The 27679-nt window shown below is 39.1% G+C and overlaps 4 protein-coding genes across 6 annotated transcripts; 1 reads left to right on the top strand and 3 right to left on the bottom strand.

Moving 5' to 3' along the window:
- Nucleotides 1-5123, top strand: LOC144529373 (uncharacterized). 2 transcript variants are annotated; one of them, XM_078268430.1, is made up of 5 exons: nucleotides 1-1074; nucleotides 2455-2691; nucleotides 2905-3355; nucleotides 3707-3794; nucleotides 3943-5123. In XM_078268430.1, the coding sequence occupies exons 3-5, from the start codon at nucleotides 3069-3071 to the stop codon at nucleotides 4081-4083; spliced, it is 516 nt and encodes a 171-aa protein (XP_078124556.1). In that variant the 5' UTR covers nucleotides 1-1074; nucleotides 2455-2691; nucleotides 2905-3068; the 3' UTR covers nucleotides 4084-5123. The 2 variants fall into 2 exon arrangements, with proteins under 2 accessions (XP_078124556.1, XP_078124557.1); XM_078268431.1 differs by having other exon boundaries at nucleotides 1-2691; nucleotides 3946-5123.
- On the bottom strand, nucleotides 4792-12196 carry dnajc8 (DnaJ (Hsp40) homolog, subfamily C, member 8). Its single transcript, XM_078268429.1, has 9 exons — nucleotides 12110-12196; nucleotides 10861-10962; nucleotides 10234-10290; nucleotides 10020-10086; nucleotides 9479-9573; nucleotides 9279-9350; nucleotides 5618-5709; nucleotides 5350-5425; nucleotides 4792-5262 (listed from the first exon to the last, which is right to left on the bottom strand). Exons 1-9 carry the CDS (start codon nucleotides 12179-12181, stop codon nucleotides 5140-5142), a joined length of 756 nt encoding a protein of 251 aa, XP_078124555.1. The 5' UTR covers nucleotides 12182-12196; the 3' UTR covers nucleotides 4792-5139.
- Nucleotides 12197-13982: 1786 nt separating this feature from the next.
- On the bottom strand, nucleotides 13983-21586 carry LOC144528626 (heterogeneous nuclear ribonucleoprotein R). Of its 2 annotated transcripts, XM_078267330.1 has the most exons (15): nucleotides 21416-21586; nucleotides 20634-20794; nucleotides 20393-20511; nucleotides 20190-20297; nucleotides 19972-20085; nucleotides 19647-19823; nucleotides 19292-19427; nucleotides 18961-19166; nucleotides 18732-18881; nucleotides 18524-18645; nucleotides 17897-18435; nucleotides 15802-15862; nucleotides 14784-14844; nucleotides 14346-14484; nucleotides 13983-14124 (listed from the first exon to the last, which is right to left on the bottom strand). In XM_078267330.1, the coding sequence occupies exons 2-12, from the start codon at nucleotides 20788-20790 to the stop codon at nucleotides 15828-15830; spliced, it is 1863 nt and encodes a 620-aa protein (XP_078123456.1). In that variant the 5' UTR covers nucleotides 20791-20794; nucleotides 21416-21586; the 3' UTR covers nucleotides 13983-14124; nucleotides 14346-14484; nucleotides 14784-14844; nucleotides 15802-15827. The 2 variants fall into 2 exon arrangements, with proteins under 2 accessions (XP_078123456.1, XP_078123455.1); XM_078267329.1 differs by lacking the exons at nucleotides 13983-14124; nucleotides 14346-14484; nucleotides 14784-14844; nucleotides 15802-15862 and having other exon boundaries at nucleotides 17768-18435.
- Nucleotides 21587-22170: 584 nt separating this feature from the next.
- Nucleotides 22171-24376, bottom strand: LOC144528627 (ATPase inhibitor, mitochondrial-like). Its single transcript, XM_078267331.1, has 3 exons — nucleotides 24194-24376; nucleotides 22552-22664; nucleotides 22171-22439 (listed from the first exon to the last, which is right to left on the bottom strand). The coding sequence occupies exons 1-3, from the start codon at nucleotides 24263-24265 to the stop codon at nucleotides 22298-22300; spliced, it is 327 nt and encodes a 108-aa protein (XP_078123457.1). The 5' UTR covers nucleotides 24266-24376; the 3' UTR covers nucleotides 22171-22297.
- Nucleotides 24377-27679: the final 3303 nt, after the last annotated feature.

Below are 27679 nucleotides of genomic sequence, written 5' to 3'. Positions count from 1 at the left end.
GTTTGTGTGTGTAGGGGTGGGATGGTGTGGGTGACGCGTTCATATTAATGTTTTGCTCAGTGACTTCTTAGTAGTTCAGCATTAGTCATGGGAACATTCTTGCATATTTTTAGACACAGAAAAACAAACACTGCCTTTCCCATGTGTGATTTGGTCAGACCCGAAGTCTCTCCATTGAGGTTAAGCACACAGCTCCAAGTGGTTGCCAATGAGCCACACACAACTCCTGTTTGTATTTATTTTGAGTTCCAATAGGTCATAGTCCCCACCCCCCTGTACATGACTTGTTTTTTTTTGTATGAAAATTTAAAGCGTATAAAACTGTATATATGTAAGATTGTGTAGAATTAAAGTTAAGTCCTCCTTACCAAAGGCTTATTGGCTCTCAGTATCAGTTTGGGCCTCTGGTAGCTAAAGGGAGGCATTCTGTCTTTAAATACCATCACTGTGTCTGAGTCCATCTCTTACCTCACTGACTAATGCCACTGCTGGATGATGTGCATAAAGTCAAAGGCGTGTCTGAAATGTGTAAATGAAGGTCGAACATGGTGTCTACGTTGTTCTATTTAAGGTGAACTCATTAATTGGTCTTTAAAATGAATAAAGATAAATATATTGCTTGCAGGAAATTAATGTATTAGTTAACTTGTATTGCCAAAGTGACAACCTTAGAAAGTTGTCACTTCATTGTTTTTCTAGAAAGTAGCTCAGGTGTGCAGACCAGTATACCACTAGGTTTAGAGGTTCACATGCTGATTTTGTTTCCAAAATGGGTCTTTTTTTCCCTTACTTCTTGAAGTAGAAGTTGCCTCTAAATATTAGTTTTAATTTTGGAACTACTTTTGTTTTTGTTGGTAAGTCCTCTTGTTGGTCATCATGTACAGGTATTGTATGCTTCCTATTACCTTTCATTTCTTGTTAATTTCTTTTGGAAACTAATCTCTCTTTCATTTCCTTCCAAAACCGAAGCTCAGCTGTCACCCTGCCAAGACAGGAAGCGAGGGGAACCCAGAAGATCTGCTAGCCTGCAACAGGTGTATCGATGCTTCGTCACCAAAGCTTCCCCATCTGTCGGTAACGTACTTACTTACACCTCTTCATCCGCTATGGGACATATGGCTTCAATGAGCACTCTCCATTGCATTCGGTCCCTGGCAGCATGTTGACAGGTTCATCTGTTCCAACTCTTGTGTCACAGTTCCTCGCCAGGTGGTTTTGGGCCTCTCAGGTTTTCTTTTGCCAGGTGGTGTCCATCTTAAGGCGACTTTTGTGATGCGGTCCTGCTCCATCCTCAACACGTGTCCTAGCCATCTCAGGCGTCTGTGCATAATCACCTTGGTGACGCTCCAGCTTCCCGTTTTCTTGTACAGTTCATTGTTGGAGATCTTATTAGGTCAAAAGATCTGGCATATTCGTCGGAGGCATCCATTATGGAACACGTCCATTCTCCTCATGTCTGTTTTGACAACTCGCCAGCTCTCTGAACCGTACAGCAGAACAGACTTGACATTGCAGTTATATAGGAGCATCTTCGTTTTCAGGCTGTATTGTTTTGATCTCCAGATGGGACGGAGTTGGGAGAAGGCACCCTGAGCCTTTCCCAGCCTTGCTTTAATGTCTTTAGATGCCCCACTGTCCTTACTGATGAGACTGCCCAGATCTTCCACAAACTCAAGTGGTTCCTCATTAACAAGGATGGGTGCTGTGGGGATGGAGTTGACACACATCACTTGTGTTTTGGAGGTGTTGATACTGAGCCCAATTTGTCTGGTAAAAGCTGTCGGTAACGTACCGTTGCTTTGTTAACCTCCATTCACTTTTTTCCTAAAATAATTTACGACTACTACCACTTGGTTAAAAGTGTGCCTAATTTAACGGCGAAATGTTGGGGCCCTGGAAGTTGATGGTCTGGGTCAGTTGCCCACTATGGTTGGTTGGTATTTTAACTGTGGTCCCATCCTGTCTGATGGTCAGAGAAGAAATTATATAATTTATGAGCAGATATAATTAATAATATAAGATTGCTGTTTGACTTAACATTATAGTGCTTACAGCACTGTATCTTTGTTGTAAATAAGAAATTTGCAAATATAGAATTGAAGTCAGTAGTTTTGAAATGTATATTAACAATTCACTGTTACTCAGTTGCTAAGGGTTTTCAGTCGATGGGCAGCTTCATGGATTTGGGGACAAGAACAAAAATCCTCTCTGCGTCACATACCTTCCATCTTCTCAGTCTGTCGATGCTCCGTCTGTCTGTCACCAACTGACCTCATCAGCTGTTACTGTTCTGAAAAACAAACTATACATGTGCTCTTTACTGAAATTGAGATTATGACTTTTGAACTAAGACCAACCAGCCTATTTGAAGTCCAGCTCCCAACTGTAAACTTCAAGTTTATACGAGCTATTTTCAGAGATCAAATGTCAACAAGCACCTGTTTTTCTGTGCAGGTTTGTTTGGCTCTGCTCTCATGTTAATGAGATAAACTCTTACGTCTTTGGTTAATCCTGTTTGAAGACCAGCGAGCGAGGTCATCAGTCAAATCCCCATAAGAGCAGACGGCAACAGAGCAGAGGTGTTTACATGTGCATACACTGAAGTACTGGAAGCAATGCAACAAATGGATTCTACACTTTACAGCTTTCATACTATCACCTGATTGTGTCTACAGGAGATACTACTGGCTGGTGAGTCCCATTGTTTCTTTAAGGCATGTACAGTGTATTGTGTTCATTTGCACAGAAACAAAGTATACTTAAGGTGCTCTAACTTTAAATTTAGGTAAATGAGGTTCTGGTGCTTTTTCTTAATTGATAAGACAAGATAAGAAATGAAGGCAACATGAGAAAATGTTAATACATTCTGATATCAGTGGGCATAATTGTTATTTGTATTTGCAGATAAAAGCTTCATTCTTTAAATTAGAAGAGCAACAACGCTGAGTTTTGTCCTGGACTTCGGAAGAGTCAAGACATCGGTGTATAATCCTGTGTGCGGTCACAGAGCCTAGGAAACCCCATCTGCTACACCAAACAAACGACATCGACACAAGACAGCTCTTGAAATGGATTCCCTAATTTCACTGGGTGCTCCTCTGAAGCAGTTCACCAGCTGTGTTTCAAAAAAGAAACCCTCCACCAACAGAGGAGCCAAGGGCAGCCAGTCTGTCCGCAGGAGCAGCCAGTCTGTCCGCAGGAGCAGCCAGTCTGTCCGCAGGAGCAGCCAGTCTGTCCGCAGGAGCAGCTTCACCCGCAGGAAGAGTGTCAGTAGGAGGAGAAGCCTTCCCTGCAACAGCCAGAAAGTCCCGGACTCCTGGCTCAGAATATACCAGGCTGAACTAAAGAGAGAAAGGTAGGGTAACAATTTCATTTCTATGTATAACTCATTCATTAATGGCAAATAAATCAGACATTTTTCTTACAGTCATCAGCTCTAAAGCAGGCCTTCTAGTCTGTCATAGTAATATTTTGTCATCCAATGATGGATTTTTTTACTTTTTTTTTTTTTTTTTAAGAATTGTGTTCATACTTCTCTGACAGTGTGATATCTGATTAAGAATTGAAAGTATGGAGTTAATGTCCTGGTATCCAGCTGAGACTCTTGGTCAGACAGACTTGGCCTAATGAGGCTAAGGCTGTTCCTCACATGAATAAGCTGCTTGTCCACGTGTTGTCTAATGTTGCTCTGTGCTGTTTGCCAAAGGAAACGACAGCAAGACATACTGGCTAAGAAGAACGCAGAAAGGACGGTCAGGGGGACTTACTTCAGGAGCCACCACTGCCTCCCAAGGGTAATTGAGTGAACAATAAAATATAACCGCATACTATTACTATGACTATTTTATTATACTTTACTATGACATTCATACTATTGACTTTTTATGACGTACTATAACTTTTTGACATACAAATCCATACTTCACCCTCTTTCACATGCAGCAGCGCCCCACTGCCAGAAAACCAGCCCCAGTGAAGGACGATTCCTTCTTCGGAGCTTTCCAAGGCCTCAGTCTGGACGGACTGCTGGGAGGCAGCAATGGATCTCCTCCTGTCAGTGGAGATCAGTGCAAAGTCATGTGAGACCTAATATTAAAGGACAATCAGACCGTTTAAATGATCCTCATGCTTGAGAGACAAAAGGTGATTTGTATTGAATATAACAGAGGCTAACACCTTTTTTTTAACTCAAGAAAAAGCCAAACATATTTGGCTTACTGTCTTCATTTCTTTAGATTTTTTTTCTTTTTTTTTAGAAAGGTGATTGCATGTTCTTGATTCCTTGAGTTGTTTTGCAGATTGTACCCATCAGTCTGTACAATTCCAATCTACTTGTTGTGAAATATGAGGGTTATAAAATTGAGCATCTCTCTATAGCTTGAATAACTACAATTTTATTGATCCAGGTTAAAGGATTTTATTCAACATAAATAGGAAATGATGTGCAACAAACACCAATTAGGTGTTTTTATTGACAATATTTTACTGAATACATTTAAGACATGCAGAACTAAGACACTAAAATGAAAAACCTGCATTTGTACTGTATAGTTATATATTTCTGCACATTGGACGGTCCAGAATTATGTTCCTTTTCTGCTCCGATCTCGCCACATATTTCAAGGTTGTGTGTATCCGATCACTATTGTATTGGCTTGTGAAGTGTCTATAATTACAACCAGATCATCAAAAGCAGTAATACCACATACTGTCTTCCCCCCAAAATCTAGCCATACCTACCAACATATTTAACTTTTGTGCAAGGTTTAGACTCAGCTTTGTAGACCACTGTAAGGTAGGCTTGTTAAGACCAAGCTTTATTTAGTTAAAAAGAACAAAAAGAACAATGACATCACATTTTTCTCGTCAGTTACAGAAGGGGAAGATGCATCATTTCTCTATCTCACACAAGGCCGGTATGATCTCTGGGTCCAGATCACAAATATGTACATTAGAAAACCAGGTACAAAACTACGTTTGTCAGGGTCAGGATGAGGACGTTGTCGTACGATGAGTAGCCCGATGACTGTGCAATAATGACTTCACAGTTGACTGCAGACGACGAGATGATGACCTAGAATGGGGAAGCTGGGGGATTTTATAACTGTAGGTTTATTCTAAAAGTCCCATTTTACAGCATCATTCCCTCTGTTCCATCTTGACTTTTGGGGGCTTGAGGAAGGACCGATTCTTTTTCTCCTTGCTCTTTTTGCCTTTAGCCTGGAAAGTCCTCCAACTGTCCACTCGCCCATCTCTTGTTTCCTGACAAATGTGTTACAAAAAATAGTTAATTTAAGAAATCCCAAAAGCAATTTATAAGTAAGTAACCAGAGTCATGAAGAAACGCACCTCAAAGTTTTTCTGCCATTCTCTATCCCGCTTTGCTTTCTCTGCTGCCTCAATTTCTTCCTCTCGTGCCCTTTTCCTGGTAAATTAAGAGAAAATAAATAAAAACCATTTAGAATGTAATTCATGTAGTGAAATCTGATAACATTTTGATCAGATAATCATCAAATTAATCATCACAACTTACAAGATTTGTACATTTAAAGAAAGAGGTGAAGGCAGGTAACAATTGCACAAAAACCAGGTTGTAAACATACTGTCCATCATTTACCTTTCATGCATGTCCTTTGCTTCCCTTTCCTTCCTCTTGATTTCAAGCTCTGCGAACAACTTCATGGTCTGTTTGTACACGGCTTGTTTAAACTGGAAAAGATGGACAACTTGGTCTTAGTGTCAAAGAAAAACTAAGTAATAAACCTACTTATCTGAATTTGATTATTGTGAACAGTTTATGGGTAAATAAACACATTCCACTATTACAATATTTGTATTACCTCACTTGGTATTTGTTTTTATTAATTTATTCTGTTTAGCACTTTTTTCATTATTTCATTATTATTGATGTTAGAACTTAATTTAGATTAAAGGTTTTAAATAATCTTAAAGTTCAGTGTATAGATACATTTCAAAAAGTGTAAACGTTTTTTTTTTAAAAACATTTATACTATCTGTTTAATAGCAATGTGTCCTCAATTCAAACAACAGCTACTTATTAACTAAATGAACAGTAGGAGGTGATCCGATTGCCAAATGCACGACTGGTATAGTACGTTAAAGTCATGGTATATTATGTCATTAGAAAGTCATAGTATGTCTTTTTTTAAAGTTATAGTATAGCATGTCAAAAAAGTCAGTATGTTGTAGAATTAAAAAAATTAAAGGTCATAGTACAGTACATTAAAAAAAAAAGTCATAGTATAGTGTGTCGAAAAATAAAATAAAAGTCACAAAAAGTCAAAGTATGTCAAAAAAAAGTCAAAAACGGTAGTATGTCGAAAACATAGCATGTCGAAAAAGTCAGTTTAGTACGTTATTGAAAGTCACGGTATAGAATGCTTGGGTAGCTCAACTGGTAGAGCACGCGCCCATAGAGAATTACCTCAACGCAGTGGTCGCAGGCTCAAATCCGACCTAAGTCATAGTATATTATGTCATATAAAGTCATAGTAGAGTATGTCTTGAAAGTCATTAAAAAGTCAAAGTAAGGACGCTTGGGTAACTTACCTGGTAGAGCACGTGCCAGTGGTTACAGGTTCAAATCCGACCTAAGTTATAAAAAGTAATAGTATAGTATGTCGAAAAAGTTTCAAAAGAATTCATATTATAGTATGTCGTAAAAAAAAGTCATAGTAGAGCATGTCGACAAAAGTCAAAAAAGTCATACGCTTGGGTAGATCAACTGGTAGAGCATGCGCTTACATAGAGGCTTACCTCAATGCCGTGGTCGCAGGTGTAGTACGTCCTAAAAATGTAATTAAAAAGTCGAAGTATAGGACGCTTGGGTAGCCCATCCATAGAGGCTTAGTCCTCCAGGTTCAAATCCGACCTTAGTCATAGTATAGTGTGTCATAAAAAGTCATAGTATAGGATGTCCAAAAGAGTCACAATATAATATGTGGAAAAAAGTCATAAAAGTCCTATTATAGCATGTCGAAAAAAGTCCTGGTTTAGCATGTCCAAAAAAAGTCACAATATAATGTTGAAAAAAGTCATAGTATAGAATGGCGAAAAGTCATAAAAAGTCAGTCGAAATAAAAAAAGTCATAGTATATAGTTTGTTGAATAAAAGTCACAAAAAGTCATAGTATATTATGCCAAAAATCACAAAAAGTCATTAAAAATTATGAAAATAGGATGCATGGGTAGATCAACTGGTAGAGCACGCGCCCATACATAGAGGCTTACCTCAATGCCGTGGTCACAGGTTCAAATCCAAAATAAGTCATAGTATTGTGTGCCATAAAAAGTTATAGTATAGTATGCCATTAAAAAGTTCTAGTATCCGCATAAGAAAGTCATGAAAAAGGAATAGTATGGTAAGTCATAATATAGTATGTCACCAAAAAAGTCATAGTATAGTATGTCCTAAAAAAGTATTTAAAAAGTCATAGTATGTCATAAGAAAGTCATAGTATAGTATGTGATAAAAAAAAAAGTCATTAGTATGTTGAAAAAATGTTTTAAAAAAGTCATAGTATAGTATGTCAAAAGAAAGTAATTGTAGTTGCTGTAATGCTCTTATCAACATGGGAGTGGAAAAATGTGCTTGCTTTATGCAAATATTATTATTGCACCATTCCGAAACAATGAAAAATAGTGTCTAGAATATTCTCCAGAATAACCTCGAAGGTACTGTATGCTCAAAAAATATGCCCCCTATCCCTTGTGGGATTACAGTTTTTCTTGATTGCTTTGACCTGCTTAAAGAAACTGGGATCAACTCGGTTTTCATCATCACTGTCTCAGCAGAGCAGAAGACACCTCTTGCAAATGTGTTAACCCTTTCTCATTGGATTGACACATTTTCCCCACTCTTTTGCAGAAGAGTTAACAAGGATGTCATTCAAGCAGTCCAAACTCCATTGTTTTAGCTACGGTAACCAAACAGAAACCATATGTTCCTAACTATTAGAAACTACCTACATCAGTATGACATCACTGAAGCACCTGTTTGACGCTCCTTCACACACATCTTCAACTAGCAATCAGTCTGCAGGGTTAGGCCATGTGGCCCCAGCGTCAAGAGTAGCAATAGTGTCTACTTCTTATACTCTACAGTAATAGATGTTTATACTTTATTGTAATAGATTTTTTTTAATTTTTATTTTTTTTATTTCTTATACTTTAATAGATTTTATTTTGGTTTGGTTTACATGTATTTTGTGTAATATTTACAGTATTTCAGTTTTCAGCCACAGTTTGAAAATAAGAATCAATGGAATCAATAAAATTTGCATCAAAGCATTTCTGATTCTGGATCCAATTCTTTGCAAGAAGGCAAATTTGTCAACAAATGGCACCAGCATGAAAGCTACGTACAGTAATAGGCTACAATGACAAGCAATGGTGCACTGATTCATACTGAGTGCTGTAGTTTGTAGTCCACTGTGTAATGGTTGATTGGAAGAGCTCATACACTTGTTTGCAAGTTGTGTTGTTTGAAGGCAAAATTTTCTTTTGTTGCATATTTTAAATGTTTTGGCACGGTTAGAGCCTTTTGCAAACAAAATGTTTCTTTTGACCATGAGGTCCACTGTTTTGGCCTGTGTGTTAACTGTTTTGAAAATGTGGAGTTTGACTTGACTGCTGCTGTTGACATCAAAGCAATTAAGAAAAACTGTAATAAAAGGATTTTGAATCTTGAAAGCATAATATGGCAAACTCAAGCTCATCAAGCAACAGCAGATGAACACATATGACCACATGACATATTATCCAACGTGGCCTGCCTTTGGCAAGGGGGAGGAGGGTTCTCTGCATCAGCCTTATGCTTAGCCAGCAAGTAGTATTTGAGACTCAACGTACTCCAGTGGTAAATCAATTCAAATCAACAGTGTATGCAAAATAACTTTAGTTTTGTCGAGAGAACCATCTGAAAAGGGTTTGAAACTGAACTTGCCATTTAAAAGACCAATTTCTTTATCCATTACTGCTCAAGGTTTGTTTCTGCTAGCCATCCACAATGTTACTGCCACATTGCTTACTGATTTCCTACAGAGCGGCCCAAGACCCAAATCACAGAACACGTCTGCATTATTTGCACATCAAAATAATTAGTGGCATTAAAAGGAATTTGCTTGTTATTATTGCATATATATATATATATATATATATATATATACACACACACACACACACAGTATATACGTATATCTCTCCTTACAATGTAATCTTGATTTAGGTGAGATTTTTTACCAATAACTTTTACTTACCACTTCAGGGTCATCCTCCTCCACATCCAATGGCTTCCCATCCTTCTTCAGCTGTTTCCTTTTCTCCTTTACCTGTTGGGAGCACAGCAAGGCAGATAATTAAACCTTTAACCAAACAAGCACAGATCAGGAGAGCTGAGTAACATGGAGGCGAAATGCCTTGAATGTTTGAACGGTAAGGGAACTTGTTGAACACTCACATTATGTTCCACATATTCCTGTCCTGCATGGATCACATCTAAGGCTCTCTTCCTCTGTTCTGGTTCCAGTAGGAGTTTGTATGCCTTGTCCACAGCTAGAACAGTGAGGCACGCAGGTGAAATTAAACGTATGGGTTTCCTTTTCATCTACTGGTAGCATGCAAAAGGCAGGAGCTGAATGTACTATCTCACTGTGTTTGTTAACATCATACAAAAGAAGAGACTGGGCCCTGCTACGCTCTACAGTACCCTGCTACGTCCTGCTACACCATGAACTACTACAACTACTATTTCTTGTCATAGTTCTATTATCTTTAATTATTTATCTATTATCTTTGGGGAATTACTGGAATTGTTGGGTCTTTGTAAATTATAGAGTGTGGTCTACACATACTCTATCTGTAAAGTGTCTTGAGATAACTCCTGTTATGATTTGATACTATAAATAAAATTGAAATGAAAAAAATTGGGCAACATGACACGAGTTCATCAGATTAACGACAGCCAATGTATAACTTACAACGTGAGGTAAGGAATTTACCTTCAAAGGCTTTCTGTGCTCTCTCTGGATCACCCTGATTTTTGTCTGGATGGACCAAAATGGACAACTGCACAGTTAAAGAGACCAAATATTAGGAATTAAGACAGAAAAAAAAACATAATTACACTATCACTACGACCAATGGCAAGTAACATCTTTGCAGGGGAGACCACTGAAATGTTTTTTTTTTTGTTTTTGTTTTTAAATCGCTTACCGCCCGAAATCTTTTCTTCAATTCATCAGATGTTGCCTCTGGATCAATTTGCAGCACCTGAAAATTATGTCAACATTGGTCAGTTTATTCTACATAGGTATCTTAACCAAAGTGTCAATATAAGATTAATAATTTGCTGGAATCAAGTTGTTATGAGAGTAATGGTGGCTCATACTCTGATGAGGGCTTGATGACAGCAGATGTGTCAGCCTATTGAGATTGTAAATAAAAATCACCCAAAAGATCAACACGAGATAATTCTTTTGCCGTTTTTGACAGGTGGAGTTCCTCCCTTTTTCTCTTATTCCTTTTTTTTGGGGGAAATACACACTGCTGCAACATTATGTAAGAGAAAACACTAGTAATGAAATGAGAATTTCTGACCAATTAAGTCAAGAATTTATTTCAATTTCACTTAATTTCATTACATCGATCAATCATGTTAGTCATTTATTAAGGAAAGATTGTTTACATTTTTTACATTATAAATCAATACACAACGTTATTTGTCTGTTGATCAGACTTACTTTTTGGGTCTAGTAAATAATTTTTGACATTTATTAAACTAACAAAATAATTAATCAAAAAACATCAATGATGAAAGTACCTAATTGATGGTACACTTACCTCAAAGGGATTGAGATTGAAGTAGGATGAGCCCGGTCTGAGCAGTCTGTCAATTTGCTGCTTGGAGGTTAACACAGAGTCTCTCTTCTCAATCTGCTTTACCTGTCAAAAAGACACAAGGACCATGAAAACTTTCAAAATGAAGCATTGTTTACCATAATACAAGCATGAATTGCAACATCCATCTGAAGCTGCACTTTCTGGTGATGCTCTTAATACTACTTTCTTCACTTAGTATGTCGGCTCTTGATCGTCTTCAGTTAATCCAGAATGCTGCTGCAAGTCTACTCACTAGGTCAAATAGACAGCCTCACATTAGCCCTGTTCTTAAGTCTCTACACTGGCTCTCTGTCGCACAAGAGTGTCTCACGCTTACATATAGAGCCTTGCACGGTCAGGCACCTGCATACGTGGCTGAACTACTTCACTCACATTCGCTTGCTCGCTCTTTTAGGTCTATTATGTTAATTTTGCTGTCTGTTTCATGCATCCGTCTTAAGACCCACGCTGATCGATCTTTTTTAGCCCGTAGCACCTAAGCTTTGAAATGTTGTGCCTCCACCCTTACGGTCTGTTGTTCCTGTGGACTCTCTAAAAATCAGATAGACCTTCCCTTTTCGACAGGCGTTTGGTTGACCTGTCTGCACTTTATGTGTTATATAATTTTAATGTATCGTTTTAATATGTATTATGTTCTCTTGTATGTTGAATGTCCTTGTTTGTGATTTTATCTGTGAAAAGCGCTTTATAAATACATTTTACTTACTTTCTACTGTTGATGTACGAGTACAGCCAACATTCAGGAGTACAATGTGATGAAACAGTTGCTCTGCATCTTTTCTGGAAGCCTGACCTCATGCGTTTGATATAAACTATGATGTAACTGGTCAAAGTGTGGTTACACTGCACTGCAATTTAGAAAAGCTGCTAGATAAAAAGGCGCACAGCACCTGCCTTGGGAATAATTCATATTTATCCAACTGTGATTTAGATTAAGTGACTTGTGGTAGTTGAGAAAAATAAACTAAAAACATAGACGATCTTTGGAGGTGTCTTGATAATACTGGAAGGACGAAGCCGCTCACAAAACATCTTAGTTAACGTTAGCTTCTTGTCGTTAGCTGATGTTCATGTCTGCGAGGCCTGATAGGTGACAAACACGAGAACTGTTGAGTAATCGACTTCAGCCGATGTACGGAGAGCGGCCGACACTTTCAAAACACATACATTCACAAAATTATTATCGTACCTCCGTGTAAAAGTTTTGAAATAATTCATCCGACACACTCTCGGTAGAAGCCTCTCCTCCGGCGGCCGCCATCTTCCCACTGGTTTACACGTGACGTAGTAGCATCACGTGACCATGCCCCTTATTTTAAAAAAAAGTTTATCGGCGCAGGCATATCAAAATCTTTATGCTTAAGTTTACGTCCATAATTCAATTTAAACTGGAATCAATAAAAATACAATTATGTTAGAATGGCTATAAAAATATGAAACAGTTAGATCGCGCAGAAATGCTCAAAAACAAATATCAAGTTACCTGTACTGAGGAAGGAGAATTAAGAATAGAATCCGACGTATATGTCCCTCAATTAAAAATATAGCTTGCCTTATTTTAAAAAGTCGAGAACCCCGGCTTCGACTTGAGCATGGCTCATGACGTTATATTTTATTTCATGGTTATGGAGAAAATGCAGGATAGTGTCTGTCATCTATGGTTATCATGCTCAAGAAGTCTGCACTTGTAATATTTTTATTTTTTGGGGGCTTTTGTCTCTTTATTTCAGAGTGACAGTGGATAGATAGGAAAGGTGGTAAAGAGATGGGTGATGACACGCAGCAAAGGGCCCCAGGTCGGATTCGAACCCAGACCGCAGTCTACACGGGGCGCACGCTCTTACTGGGTGAGCTAGAGGTCGCCCAGCACTTGTGATATTAATCAATTAAATTTGACAGAGCAGATTCATTTTCGATTTAACCAAGAAATGTCGACAAGTTCACCTATTGATCGATCCACAGGGCTCAAGGATGTACATTGCCGAGATAATGCCCCCCTTTCCGCTATCCATTTTGCAAGGGCACCGTCGCTGCATCCATCGGCTGAGACAAGCCGCCCAGGACGGTATAGGTTTAAAGAAAACAAGCCAGAGCGTTAGCCAGATTAGGTAAGTGTAGCCAGTCTATACTCCGCCACTGTACAGCGCTGTGGTGATAGGTCTGGCAATAAGAAAACATCCACCCATTTCATTTCGAGACAAACCAGTACAGCTTTGCAATGGGCTTCTCTGGCAGAAATTACAACTTTAAGCAGCATCTAGCAGCACCATGTCGTAGCCAGCCAATACATTTCCTGTAAAGTTTTGTGCATTCATGTTGTGAACATCCTTTACTCATTAAATCTGCCAAAGCAAACCAAACCAAAGCCCCTTCGATTGCAACAACATTTAGCTCAAACAATGCATGCTCGACTGCTCAGCAATTAAAGTACATTTTAAAGTTAAAGTACTTCACCACAGTTATGTAGCACTGCAGTAAACACGATTTGCACAGGTAGACCACTGACAGTTACAGTGGTCCATTTGACTGGTGAAGTTTTCAGTAAGAGACATGTTCATCATTTACTGTACGAACCACTACTGAACTTAATAATAAACTCCATGATGTTGCACAAAATTTAGAATGACTTCCAGTGTTAGGTCCCAAGTAGGCTATATCCTTCGCGTCCCACTTCTGGGATTGCTCCGGGCCGCAGGAAATTCCGCTGGATGCATGTATTTTCCATTTCCTTCCGCTTTCTTTGCATTGGAATTTTAAATTCGGTGGATTTTTGAGGACTCCTCAGATCTCTGCATGGTAAATTGAGACAGCTAGCTAGACTATCTGTCCAATCTGAGTTTTCTCTCGCAGGACTATTTCGCAGCGGCTCTGTGCGGAGTTTAGCACCGCCCATGACGATTCTGATTGGTTTAAAGAAATGCCATTAAACCAGAGCACGTTTTCCTCCCATCCCGAAAGCTATGTGAAGTAGCCAGACCCTCCTTCATGTTTGTAAATGAAAAATCACTAGGTCCATGTTAATATAAAAATAAAGAAACAAAATATGCATACACAAACACACATTTACTTGGGTAATAAAATTTATTGAACAATGAACTGCAAAAGATCATTTCCCTTTACATTATTATTCAAGCTGGATAAGGAAGCAGCCGTCTGCTGGATGGAGTGCTGGATCATGTCCATCAACTGTATCCTCCTACGCTTCTGCAGTAAGTGAAAAGGCATTAACCATTAGTTACCAGTTCTTAACACTGTACTACATAGTGTTGTAAGTGGTTATGATCATAAATTAAATCTATTTAAATTTGAATGTGACATTGACATTAATTGAGACCAAGAAGTTGGTCTAAGCAATACAAATCACACAAGCCACAACTTTCTCCAATACAAGAGTAGCTGCACTAATCCACAATTATTTCTCTCACCTGCTCTCATCTGCTGAGCCAGCTACTGTTCTCATGAGTACTGGACCTCAAGTGTACTACGGTCCAGTAAGTAGTTCATTCATCTCTCCTGTGATGAGTCTGGCTCGCAGCTTGTGGAGAAGAGTCTCCTGATTCAGAGCTAGAAAAGGGCCACACAGACGAGAGCATGTTAACAAATCCTGGTCAATAAGTTTCTAAGCATCAACATGACCAAAGAGACTGTATCGTCTTTAATATGATCCAATATATCTATGCTATTTTATCTATGCTGAGTTATTGTTCTGAAAACCAACTTACAGAACGTATTGGCTCTGGGAGGTAAAGAGGCCATAAAGACACAACTGGGATATCAAATATGTTCTAAAATATAACTAAAACTTTAAAATAGAAACAGGTTGAGACTTTCTGAGCATTAGTACAGATAATGAACAATCTTACCAATCAGTCGCTTCCATTTGTGTAAACTCATTCACATGGATGCGGGCAGCTCCTTTACTGCCTGGTGACAAGAGGCAACATATAAAGACAGTTCTAATATGAGAAACTGTAAAAAGGAAACTCCAGCATTTGATGGCACTTCAATACAAACCAAAATGTGTGTCAATTGATAGAATTGGCTTTGTACTATAATACTGTGCTCCCTGTTTCGGTCTTACCTGTGCAACATAAATACTGTAACCCATCTACTGCCATCTTGTGGCCTTACAGGGTACAGACATCTGTTTTGAGGCACAGCCATTGTTCCGACATCAGCCAATTTCATCAGTATTTCATTCAGTATCCCCACTGCTATTCGAATCAAATTGAACAACAGCCCCTCTAGTTAATATCTACGTATTAATTACCACCTTTCCAGCTAAGAAAAAGGCCAATAAATGCAGCGTTGGATAAAGGAACAATGAATGGATCACTAGTCGCGCTGGTGTGGAACTGCTACCTCTAGCGGTGAAGGAGGGGAAATGTCCACCACCACCCTCCATTCACAGAATGTGTGCAGACAGCTGAGGTGATTTTGGTGCAGTGAGCCAAGACATGCAACAGGAGTTCGCAGGGGTTTGAGGTTTATAGCGCTTACCAAATCCATGACTGTCTGCCTTCTGGCTGTATATTCCAGTCCAAAGAAACAGCCATTTGGCTCTTAATATTGTGCATGACTTTTCATTTGGCTTAATATTAAATATTATTGTATATAAATTCTAATCCTTAGAAAAATGCTGTAAACACAATTTTAATATTTCCAATGACTCTTCAGTCAACTTTAGTGACTTGTGTTCTTCATAGCCTGGGGGGGGGGGGAAAATCACTCATACTGAATAAAAAAAAAAAGCTTGATTCAAAGTACAGTATATTAGTGAGTAAACAATAAAAGAACAAAGTATAATTATGGCTAGTATTTCTCCAGTGATTACAATTAACTACAGGAGAGGAGACAGTACTCTGTGCAAGGCTAGCTCACCCTCGAGTACCGTTCAGGTGAGTTCCTCATTCTAGTGGTGCCGCTCTCAATGTTTCTCCACCTAGGCAGGTTGGAATAAGAGGACAGACACATGAAACAAAATACAATGATACCATGGTACCAAAAGGCAGATGCTAATAACACTTTTCTACGGTAAACAAATTCTGACAGGTGGTCGCTTGCTATGGCAGAAGGCCCGTTTTAGAATTTTAACCCTTTGGATGGTCAGATCCTTGGTGTCTTCGAAAAGGAGGGCACAGATGGTTGAGATGATGTGCCGATTTTGGAAATAAAAAAAAATTAATTGGAGACAACTCAGCATACAAGTACAAATCCATTCATTGTAAGGGTGTCAGTATCAGGACCATACCAGTGCAAGTGACATTTCACCATTATCCAAGATTGTGCTTGTAGTGTGTGTTAACAGGCATACACAGTATATGCTTCAGTAAATGTCAACCTGCCTTAATAAAACAGCATTTATGTTATAAAAGGTATAAAAAATAAATTAAAAAAACCCTTTGGGGTTACAAAGCACAGGAAATTTACACCTGTGAAATGCATGTTTTCAACTAAATTACTTCTACTGCACTATTATACTACATCCCATAATACTACAGCACAAAATCCTCAAATCTCTGCACATTTCAATGCCTCTGCCCAAGAAATGCATTTCCGTGGCTGCATCCCAAAAATGTTTCTCTGTCTGGCTCTGAAGAGGTAAAAGTGTAAAGTAAAAGGACTGCACTAATTTAACAACATTTTAGTAATAGCTCATTGGGCATCCACAATTTCCACAAGGATTAATTAATTGTATGAAGTTCTCAGTGTTTTCTTTGTCTTCATTAATGGCAGAGAACAGCATTTAGTGAGGGTAGGCTGAAGGTTACTAAAGCATACAGTGTTTACCTGTGCACACAAATTGTGAAAGACAGGTACAATCTCAAGTAATCGCAAGAAGTCAAAATTGCAGTGCAAAATTGTGATATTCACTATATAAATTCAGAGTGCAGGAAATGACTGTAATCTGATGTTACATGCACTGAAAAATAAAGGGTTAAAATCCTGTTATCAACCAAACACCTTTCAAATTCTCCTGCGCAATTTCAGTCTTTTGTAATTATCCTTTGAGGCAAAAAATTGACTTGGAAAAGATCTTCATCCAAATAAGATAATTGAGGTGAAAATCAAATACTGAATGACAACACTGAATTTGAGTATCTGACAATTGACTGATGCTCAGCTGAGTTTTATTGAAACGGAACAAACGTAAAAGTTATAAATACAAAGAACATCAGAACAAACTGCTATGGCTCTTAAGGTAAGCCAAACCAAATTCTATTGGGCAAGTTCAAAGAAAACATAGGAAGTTATGGTATCAGTTTTAAAAAAACAACACAATTTGTCTACCTCTAGAAATGCTAGGCATACACTTTGAACATTACAAAACTTGATTTCTTCCTTCCTGTGGATTCTTTTCTCCACCATTGCAAAAAATGAAAGTATGAAGCTCTAACCATATGCATTTATTTACAAGCAAGTCCCTAAGCAACTATGAGAAACCACAAATAAAGGGAGTACAAGAAGGGGAAGGAGGAAAGGGGCATGGTCAAAAACTTCCTGCAAGGCAATATCATTATTTAATGTCCTTAGACTTTTGAGAATGAATGTCCACTTTTTTGTAAATGTTCATTGTTGGCTTTAAAAGAATCAGGAACAAAATGTAACAATAAAAGTGTTTTGTGTGTTTGTTTTAACGACACAAGTCCCAATGTAACCGTAGAAGTAAGAAATGATTCACCACAACGGTTACGGTCACTTCTTCAGCCAATAGGCTTTCCAGCCAATCATCTCGAGCCAATTCTGGGGTCTGTCCGTTTTTTTCTGAGATATATACAGATTTATTTATTTTCATGGAGGGGTGAAGAATAAAAAGTCAATCAAAAAATTGTGGCCAATCTCCTGGTTTTTAAATTGTTGTTTTTCTCTTTTTTTGTTATCACTTTGCCAAATACCTTTGGGTGCATCTACTTCCACTGCTGCCCATAAGAATCCTGTGAAAACTCCATGGTGTCATTACTGTAACCATAGTTACCGGAATAGTCGGCCCCTTGCTGCAGGGGCTGCTGGGCGATGGGCTGGGACCCCCAGTTCTGTTGGTTGTTGGTCTGGCGGCGCTTGGAGTCAGGCTGGTTAAACACGTCTGCCTTCCTCTTTCCACCGACGTTACCACCACGATTGCCCCTGGCCCCGCGAGGACCGCGACCCCTCTGCGGCTGGAAAGGGGCTCCCCGCCCTCCTCGGCCGCCCCTTGGACCACCAAGGGGCGGCCCTCTTTGGGCGTAGCCCCCCCGGCCTCGTGTCGGGGGCGCTCCACGAGCTCTAGGTGGAGGAGGCCCCCCCCTGCTAGGACGAGTACCACGGCCCCTCATGCTGTACACATCTTCGTAGCCGTAGTAAGGGTCTTCATAGCCACCACGGTAGTCATGATAGTCGTAGCCATAGTAGTCATCATAGTAGTCATCATATCCATAGTAATCTGGTGGATAGGCATAGCCCCCTCGGCCACCACGACCCCTGCCTCTGCCTGGTGGCGGCATGCGTGGAGGTGGGTAGTAGTAGTAGTCATCATACCTGCAGAGGAGAGGATAGTGTTACATTTAATTAATTCCTTTTGAGTAAACTAGTCGGCCAGTTGACAAGACACGTCTCTGTCCCTCACCCTGTATTCCTGGTGGTCTGCCGAGCTGCTTGGCGCTCTTTCCTCTTCTTGTCTGGGGGCTTTGCCAGGACTATCTCAATTTCCTCTCCTCCTAGCTCCTTCCCGTTCATCTCATCCATTGCCTAACCAAACAAAACAATCAAGTACTGTAACATGTACAGAATCATCAGACATGCAAAACATCTTGTCCAAAGCATGAAAACCCCACCTTTACGGCAGCATCCCTTTCTTCAAAATGGACAAAAGCATAGTCTTTTAATTTCTTCACTCGCTCCAGCTTTCCAAACTGAGAGAAGGTTTTTTCAAGGAGCTCCTCCGTCACTGCTGTGGCCAGCTTTCTTACAAAAAGCACCTTGACCTATGAAGACAAGAAACAGGTGTGTTATCCTGTAGAACAGTGCACGTTTGTGTTTTAGAGAGAAAGATACGAGACTAACCTTAGCCATGACCTCCGGGTCTGGCTCAGCAACAGGGTCAGCCCACTCTACAGTGACTGGGTTCCCCCACACTTTGACCTTGCCACTCATTAGGCGGCGGCGAGCCTGTGCTGCAGACTTGTGATCCTCGTACTCCAGGAAACAGAAGCCACGGTTCTTCTTCTTGTCATCTGGCTGGTGGTACAATATAACCTCTTGGAGACCCTCTGTGAGATAAAACAATAACATCTCTAACTTCTAAAACAGTTGTCATGTCTATCATCCTTCATGACTTAGGATTAGTTGTAATGAGTTTCTGACACAAATCTACCTCTGTGCTTTTGAAACTGACCTGTAACTTTGCCAAAGTCTTCCAATATACTCTCCCTTGTCTTGTTCTTTGGAATTGATCCAACAAACAGGCGATTGTTTGCAACAGATATACACACTCCCAAGTACTTGCCAGGGCGGATTTCATGGTTATCACACTGAAAATCAAATTGAGGCCAAAAAAGGATGTGAAATTAACTGTGAATCAACACCAACGTCAAGCTTTAAGCAATTTGAAGCTTCAATTCTATTTTATACGTCTTTAAGGTAATACTTCAAGTCAGACTATTTTCAAAATGTCAGAGTTTTCCTTTTAAACTAATTCAGTTGTTATATGGTTTGATATGTTTTTTCCAATGCCATGCCATTGTACTTACAAGCTTTACAGCCTTTTGTGCATCATCCTTATTGCAGTATGTGATGAAGGCGTAACCCCTATTCTGACCAGAGAGAGGGTCCATCATTAGCCTGAGGTCCCAGATGTCCCCAGCAGACTCAAAGAGTGGCACCAGCTCATCTTCATACAAATCCCTTGGGATTTTTCCAACAAACACCTGATGAAGAGGAGACAAACGGGTGTAAGGATTTGTAAAGCACAATATACAGCATGTTCTGCTGGATTTTGAATGATACTGCAGCACAGACCTAATACTTCTACCTCAATTTAACATGCCTTGAAAATCATAACAGGCAGCGATATACCTCAGTTCCAATCCCTGGTTGTATTCCTTTGAACACATCCTCAGGTGGGGGACCGCCATATTTTCTCTGCCCTGTGGTGACATCCAGGGTGTATCCTGTCCGCTCCAACAGAGCCTGAAAAACACAAAACATTAACTGATCTGCATGGCTGTAGAGCCATGTTTATATGACATTCACTCGGACCTTCTATACAACAATAATCACATGACTTTGTTTACCTTTATTTTCACCTCATCGGGGCCCTTTGTGGACTCTTGTACTTTACTTCCTTGTTTTTCTCTCTGTCTGTAAGTCTTCATGACTCCACAGAGGAAAGCACTTTTATTCTACATTAAAAAAAAGAAATGAGATATTATTTATAATCTACATTAACAAACTCCTGTCAAAGACAAAACAGAATGTAATTTCTCCATGTGGTTACCTGTACGTGGGACAGGTCACTCTCTTTGAATTGCTGGAGCACAGTAAGTGCTCCCTCTTCATTGAACTCACGAAGTGCATCAATGGCCCTTTCGTCTAGGTCAACATAGGCCACCAAGCCTACAATTACAAAGCATGTTCACTGTGTTTAGGCTCAGCTACAGTAGATACCCATAATACTCCAGCACAGTTTGTTAATATGACATTTCATAGCTCTTTGAGTCAAAACAATTATCACCCACCCGTTTGGAAGATGTTATCTAGACTTTCAGCCACTTTCTGGGGCAGCCCAGCGTCAATAAGTGTCTGGTAGTTCTCTGTGTGTGTTGTTGTCACATCCATGGGCTCTTCTTCCTCCTTAACCGGGGCAGAGCTACCGTTTACCTCAGCGGCAGCCATTGTCCTGTAATAAAATAGATAGAAACCAACAATAACAATTATTCAGTAAAAGTTCAACTTAAGAATGTATTCTTCTTGATCAGGACATATCAACAAATAGTGGGATTTCATTACCCGAAATTGATGGTATGTTTGAATGAAGACGATCTTTGTTATTTGTTTTCAAACGGATGACTATAAATTGACTTTTAGTTGATGGCCTATGTACCGGTAACTTTAAAACCAAACTAAAAAGCGCAACAACCGTCTAGCGGTCCTAGGAATTTTTTTAATACTGTTAGATAATTGCAATTTACGTGAAAATGTGCAGGTATTGCACGGTAACATAACATGGTCACTTAAAGAAGCCACCGTCCCGCCCCCTTCACATGCAGATTGCTAGCTACCGAGATGGACGCATTTTATTTTCACATTTAACGTTACATGCATAGGGTCTTACTGGGCGAACACAATTTTCTAAAGTAAGATGCATTTTATAATTTTCAGAGCAAACTGGATCTCTAACATTTCCATCTTGAGCTGGCTAGCTAACGAGCTTATACGAAGGCCTCGCCGTGCAGAAAGACAGCTTTCACACACACAAACGCAACGTAAAAGGTGCAAACAGATAGTTAGCCAAACTCACCAGTCTAATTCGGGACACTAACAGTGGCGTATGTTAAAATGCGGAGCGTTTAACTTGTCCCACGTACAATAAATGTCAAATATGAAGAATACGTTTGAGTCTAACCCACGAGACAAATTTCCAGACAGCTACAGTCTCGTCGTCGGCTCGCCCGAACAACGCCACCGTCAGCAATCATCGCGAGATGTGGAGAAAAAAACGCGCATTGAGGCGGGTGTTTTCGGTTTGGCTTTTCTTCTTTTCATGGCGAATTGCAGCATTCTGGCTTGTAAAATTGGTTAAGACATGCTTCAAAACCGAATTTCCACAACTATTTACTGCCACACAACAGAACCGTAATGCCTGAGCCTGACTTCTGTGTAACCTTTTCAGGGTATACACGCAGCTGATAATACAATACAACCATAATCTAGAACTGACGCATATCAATATGTTTTAAAGTAAATCAATCGGCTTCCAAAGCATATCTTACAAAAGATATGAAATACATCTTTACATTACACAAGGTAGAAAAGAAGCTTTGATTTCATACTAACAAAGCTCGAGGAGATAGTTACATCCCAGCTAAGTGGCTACAACATAAAACCTGAGCGGGCAGTGAAGGAAAACGAGCGCTCATCATCAACTATCCAACCACTACAGAATCAGCCTCATTTCCCTAACAAACTCAGTTACTCAAAGAATACTCTACAACTGACATTTTAACGATAAACAAGAGAGGAATGCAAAGAGTCACACATGTTCAAAAGCTTACATGAAATGTGAAAAATTTAATTTATTTATTGGTATTCATGATGTCAGCAATAAATCAATGAATATCAGATAATGATTGACTTGGCAATCAGATGGCCAGAAGGAGAAATGATAACAGTCTTCCCAGCTTCAGTCATCGTGTATCAGCTTTCTGATTTTGCCCTTGTGGCGGTCAATCTCCTTCTGTAGGCGCTCAATCTCTTTCTTGTGGTGATCAATCTCCTCTGCGTGATGCTTCCTCAGTGCCTCCATCTGCTCCTTCTCCTTCTGCCTGCAGGCAAAAACAAAGTGAAGAGAAACTGGGTTAAAATCCTGTGGAAATCCAAGGATACATGCATGAGCTTTCAACAGTGCGATTACTAATATAATGGCATGCTTCTCACCTGAAGTACCGCTCCTCCTCTACTGCTCCTCGCTTTCCAAATGCACCCCCTGCCTCTCTCACAGAACCTCCTCCACCTCCACCTTTGCCTGCTCCCTTTCCCAGCTCGCCAAGCTGGAATAGGAAGAGGGAATTGTCAAAATTCACATTTAAGTACAGTAGCTATTTTTCTAAGACTGTCTTCTGGTGGTCAACAGAATTTTCTTTGTTTTTTAGATAAAAAAAACAACAACAACACATTTAACCTTCTTATGTTTGTAAAGAAAATGTTGCATAATGTGTACCTATGTAACAAATAAAGTAAATATAAAAAGGTATTTCTCCAATTTGCTAATTGTGTAAACCAAAAACACAAACAATGCACCTGTTTATGTACTGCTGGTACCCAAAAAACTGTTGTTCAGACGTTTCTTTGTTAGTTGCTTGTCAACTAATTTAATTGCTCTGAATACATGTTATTGTTAAGATAACACTGTATTTATCTCGAGGGGAAATGGCTGCACCACAGTTGCAATAAAAGGTGGTTAGAATGAAAAATATAAAGAGTGCAAATATAAAAGTAATAAAATATATATATATACACACACACACAATATATATATACACACATTATATATATACACATACATATACACACACACACACACACACACACACACACACACACACACACACACATATACACACACACACACACACACAGGTCAGGTTACCAGTATGGATCATATAAATACCTATTCTATCCACTCATACTAACAATAGAACAAGTGATGGCTGTCTGTCCTAAATCTGTTAGGGAAATGTATACATCATACAGTGTAAATTTAGACTCTTCTCAATTGATGTAAAAAATATTATGCAATCCTTAATCTCTGTGACAGCAACTCCATCACTCTTCTGAAAGACTTATAAAGCACTTTTTTTTTTTTTTGCTGTACTATAAATTACAAATCTATAACTACTACTAAATCTATGTATCGCCCTTGCAGACGTGTGTCTACCGATATGTCCCTGTTCTGCATCGTTCAATAAAGACTTTGGGGGGAAAAAAAGTACATTCTGTCTGTGTCACAAGTTGTGGAGGAGATCCTCAGATCTTTAACTTTTAAGTCAAATTAGCGATACAATGAAAGAAATAATTATTTACAAGTGAAAGTCCTGCATTCAAAATCTATATCTAGTGCAACTTCAACTTAAAATAACAAGTAAAAGTTTATGCTCCATTCATTTATTATATATCTATATTAATAATATTTAGTTGGATTTTATTCCTGATTCATTACCGTCTTTAGCAGCATCTGAATGCTGTCAAGGTTTCAACAACTTTTAAATGATTATTCCAACTTTCCACCTCGATCAAATCAATCAAACGAAAATTAAAAAAACAACAACATACTGCTAAGGGCGTTTTAGTTCAGAATGGATGATTAGCAACATTGCTAACGTTACATTGGGGCCATAAGCAACATGCATACAGAATAGTCATCAATGAACCTGCACAACAACTTGATCCCTGACTGTACAAGTTAGCAACTAGATAGCCTGGCTAACTTCGTCCGATATCACATAAAGTTACTATGCTGATATAAGCAAGCTAATGCTAACATTCAGAAAGGCATTTGTCCACCACAGTTTAGCGTTACCTGATCAGATGCCATTCTAATCTGTGAGGCGACGCACCTCCTTAGGTTTGCTCTAAGAAGAATTCTTGACATTCTATTCTCTGACGTTACGAAGTGCAACTGCAACAAGGCAAAGAAAACTTTGTTGTATCTCAAAATGCGGAAATTTGAGGTAAACGTCTTATATGGGCGTGGAGACCATGGCAGAGACAAGCACCTCTGATACATGCACTGCTCCCAGGCGGCAAACGGTAAGAACTGCAGGAGTTATGTGCAGGGAGCTCTGCACACTGTGATTTATATACCCTGGATATTTGCAGCTGTGCTCATGCAGCAGAATTTGTCAACTGAAGTAATTTGGTACCAACTATAGGGAAGATAGATTTCTCCTTGAACTGCTGCATTTAAACCCAAGTAAATTTGCCATTACTCATTTATTATTGGAAAATGATTTCTTAATATCTTTTTTAATTGTTTGCCCGTGTTCAACTGACCTGCTCTGCACTGACTGAAATACTCTCTAGATTACACAAGCAATTAATTATAAATAATTCATTAATAGGAAGTATGTTAATTGAGCATTGCCATTTCACCTGGGATTAGCAACAAATTAGATCTTTCCAGGAAACTTCATGGACCCATAAAATAAAGTATTGCTCAATTTCCATGCAAACTTTTCTTGTTGCTATGTAACCAAACGGTATGAATATTTCATTTAATGATTTGATTTATGATTTTTTTTAGGTTCTATATTCTATGGGTCTCCCACAGAACTTCTATGGAACTGAAGAAGCACAATGTAAAGCTAGAGAATTGTTCATCCATCTACCTTTTCAACCAGTGATTCATGTTTAAGAACTTACAGCATACACAGATCCATAGGCCAGGTCTCAAGTCCAAGATAGATAAGTGGGGCACAATGCAAACAGTGGGAAAACAAGCACACTGCGATTATCTTTCACTGATTTGTAAACCTGTCTGATGCAGTGATACGGAAGATTACTCAAGATTTGCAACAATACAAAATTGTCTCCATTTTTTATCTATTGATCACTCTTAAAAAGCTGCACAGGCCTATCTAATTAATTTCATGCTCATCTTTTGTAACAATTGTCTACAGACCTGCACAGCAGTCTGACATCCTTGTGTTGTGGGCCTAGTGCTCAAAAGGATGAGACCCAGTGCTCATCTCTCAAGTGCAGGATGAGACACACTCAGCAGCACAAAGGGAAGCTTTGCACAGTAAAGAAAGGTGGTGGGTGTTTAGTAGAGATGAGTCATAATGAAGAGTCCTCCCTGCCAGACAATGCTCACCCCAGCACAGTGTTGTATGAGCTCACCATCCCTGACACTCACACACGCTTTCATCTTCTGAATCCAGCAGAGTTGATGGTCAATGAGCAAATGTAGGAGTAGTGCTGTTTTGTGACGCGCTGCATCCTGTGAAGCTGGTCACAGTAATGACCAGTAATGACCATGATGATCCGGAAAGCTATTGAGTAGATGGAAGCATGCATAGTTGTTGGGCCACTGTGTTCTGTTATGCAACATCCTTGGTTTATACATATGACACAAGGAAATAAAAAGAAAGAAAGTGTGTACAGAGTGTGCAACAGAGTAATACCAGCGTCAATGAGAAAACATGTTAGCAGTTTTTCTCTGAAGTAAAGGAAGTTGTTTGCTTTGATTAGATTAAGACACTTAAAGATACATTTTGGAAATTACTTTATACTTTTCCACAACAGTAAGAAGAAACTGCACAACAGAGGTAGTAACGCCCTTGCAACAAATGGTGGCAGTATAGTCTCGGCACAGATGGAGAACATCCGCTATAGTCTTGCAGTGACTATGGAATAAGCTTCATATAGCATTTATATAACAATTCCTTCTTCTTTTGTAATGGATGACAGCAAATGAGGCACTCATTTTGCTTCAAATGAGGATGGAAATTGAGTTTCACATAGACCTATATAAAATATAATCATAATTGAACAGAAGGCTCCAGTATTCACAGAGGTCTGGTTTTGCTGCATTCCTCCCATAACTCAACTGTATCAGATAACTAACTTGGTAAAATTAGTACTGATACATCTTTCAAAAAGGATATTAACAGTAATTAGGGGATGTTGTTCCTAAATTGATTGACACATTTATTACTTCCATTTGCATACCTTTTTATGTAAAATTACCTCAGAGGATAAAATTAATAATGGCCAAATAGAACCAGAAGTCATTATGGTGTGTTATTAGCTAACACACTGAGGCAAACTGAACTTTCATGGCCGTTTTTGTGTGCGGCCGTGAATGTTTGTGCATGTTTTTCTATGGTCATGTATGGACTTCCGGCCCACTGGATACAGAGCAGCCATTTATCTGGATCCTTTCAGAGCTGCTCACCTCGCTGGCTCAAGTGTTGCCATAGGAAATAGTATCCTGGCAACAGCACTAACCTGAGCAAAGACAAAGTAAGGTCATGCAGACAGCAAGATGTGGTACAATGTTCCTGTATGAACAACTCATTTTCATAACCCCTGCTTGCAAGGGCATTCATTATAATTTTGTCACATTATCCTTTCAGCATTTTTGCATTATTATTCCACATGATATTTAGTGTGAACTCACATTATACTTGCATAACTCCATTTAACAGACTTTTTGGTTCAGTGTTTTATAAATCCACGTTTGGATGTCATCGATAATGCTTATAATTTGCCTAGTGCACTATCAATAATTGCATGAAATAGCGTTCTCATCTGAAATTCATTAATACCTCTGGTAAAAAGCATGTTGATATACCTCCGGGGATGTAACTGAACCTTTTGTTCAGGATTTCAACACATATTGCTGAGGTATTAGTACTGTGTTGGCATGGATTCCCTTTAGTAAGGTACAAATACATTCAGCCTCTATCGTGTTGAGCACATTTTTGAAACATGCAATAAATGGAAACTCAATTGCATCTGAATTGCAATGCAGGAAACTATGATATCTTATAAGCATAAACTCTGATTGATATTGGTATATTCCTTGGTTTCTATGTGCATTCAGCTCATCTAAATCTGCTAGTGCTGAAACTCCTTGTTCTTAATAGCCCTCATGAGCAGACTGGATGTTGCCACTGTTGCCATGGTGACCATCAGGATTGATAAAGGGGTCCAGAGTCTTTGTGTTCTGTACATACAGGGTATTTTGGCCAAGTAACAGTAGCAGACATTATTTACTGGACTCACAGGCAGCTTGGCAATAATTAAAGGGGAATTGACTCATTTAGCAAACTGATTATAATGTGAAGAGTGTGTCCAAAAACAGTTCTTTCGAAACAGTAAAGGTACATTACTTTTTCCCCAAACTGGCAGCACAGACTGCTCTCTCAATGTGCTGTTGTACCAATCACTAATAACTGCATTATAATGTAAATATTATGACTCTCTTACATTGATAATGGGTGTTTTTGTACATCACAGAATTGTCTGGAATAGTGAGACACAAATGTGAATGAACAATATT

The sequence above is a fragment of the Sander vitreus genome, chromosome 14, assembly GCF_031162955.1.
Source record: "Sander vitreus isolate 19-12246 chromosome 14, sanVit1, whole genome shotgun sequence".
Lineage (NCBI taxonomy): Eukaryota > Metazoa > Chordata > Actinopteri > Perciformes > Percidae > Sander > Sander vitreus.
This window is presented reverse-complemented; position numbering and strand designations above follow the sequence as displayed.

Bases quoted from the DNA above. Each gene is read 5' to 3' on its own strand.
- LOC144529373 (XM_078268430.1), top strand. From the start codon at position 3,069: ATGGATTCCCTAATTTCACTGGGTGCTCCTCTGAAGCAGTTCACCAGC. The intron at 3,356-3,706 runs GTAGGGTAACAA...TGTTTGCCAAAG, and splicing joins GCTGAACTAAAGAGAGAAAG to GAAACGACAGCAAGACATAC. The intron at 3,795-3,942 runs GTAATTGAGTGA...TTTCACATGCAG, and splicing joins GCCACCACTGCCTCCCAAGG to CAGCGCCCCACTGCCAGAAA.
- dnajc8 (XM_078268429.1), bottom strand. From the start codon at position 12,181: ATGGCGGCCGCCGGAGGAGAGGCTTCTACCGAGAGTGTGTCGGATGAA. The intron at 10,087-10,233 runs GTAAGCGATTTA...TTAACTGTGCAG, and splicing joins TGAAGAAAAGATTTCGGGCG to TTGTCCATTTTGGTCCATCC. The intron at 9,351-9,478 runs GTGAGTGTTCAA...TGCTCCCAACAG, and splicing joins AGGAATATGTGGAACATAAT to GTAAAGGAGAAAAGGAAACA.
- LOC144528626 (XM_078267329.1), bottom strand. From the start codon at position 20,790: ATGGCTGCCGCTGAGGTAAACGGTAGCTCTGCCCCGGTTAAGGAGGAA. The intron at 20,512-20,633 runs GTGGGTGATAAT...TTGTAATTGTAG, and splicing joins AGATAACATCTTCCAAACGG to GCTTGGTGGCCTATGTTGAC. The intron at 19,428-19,646 runs GTAAGTACAATG...TTTGATTTTCAG, and splicing joins CACAAAAGGCTGTAAAGCTT to TGTGATAACCATGAAATCCG.
- LOC144528627 (XM_078267331.1), bottom strand. From the start codon at position 24,265: ATGTCAAGAATTCTTCTTAGAGCAAACCTAAGGAGGTGCGTCGCCTCA. The intron at 22,665-24,193 runs GTAACGCTAAAC...TTCCTATTCCAG, and splicing joins TTAGAATGGCATCTGATCAG to CTTGGCGAGCTGGGAAAGGG. The intron at 22,440-22,551 runs GTGAGAAGCATG...TTTTGCCTGCAG, and splicing joins GAGGAGGAGCGGTACTTCAG to GCAGAAGGAGAAGGAGCAGA.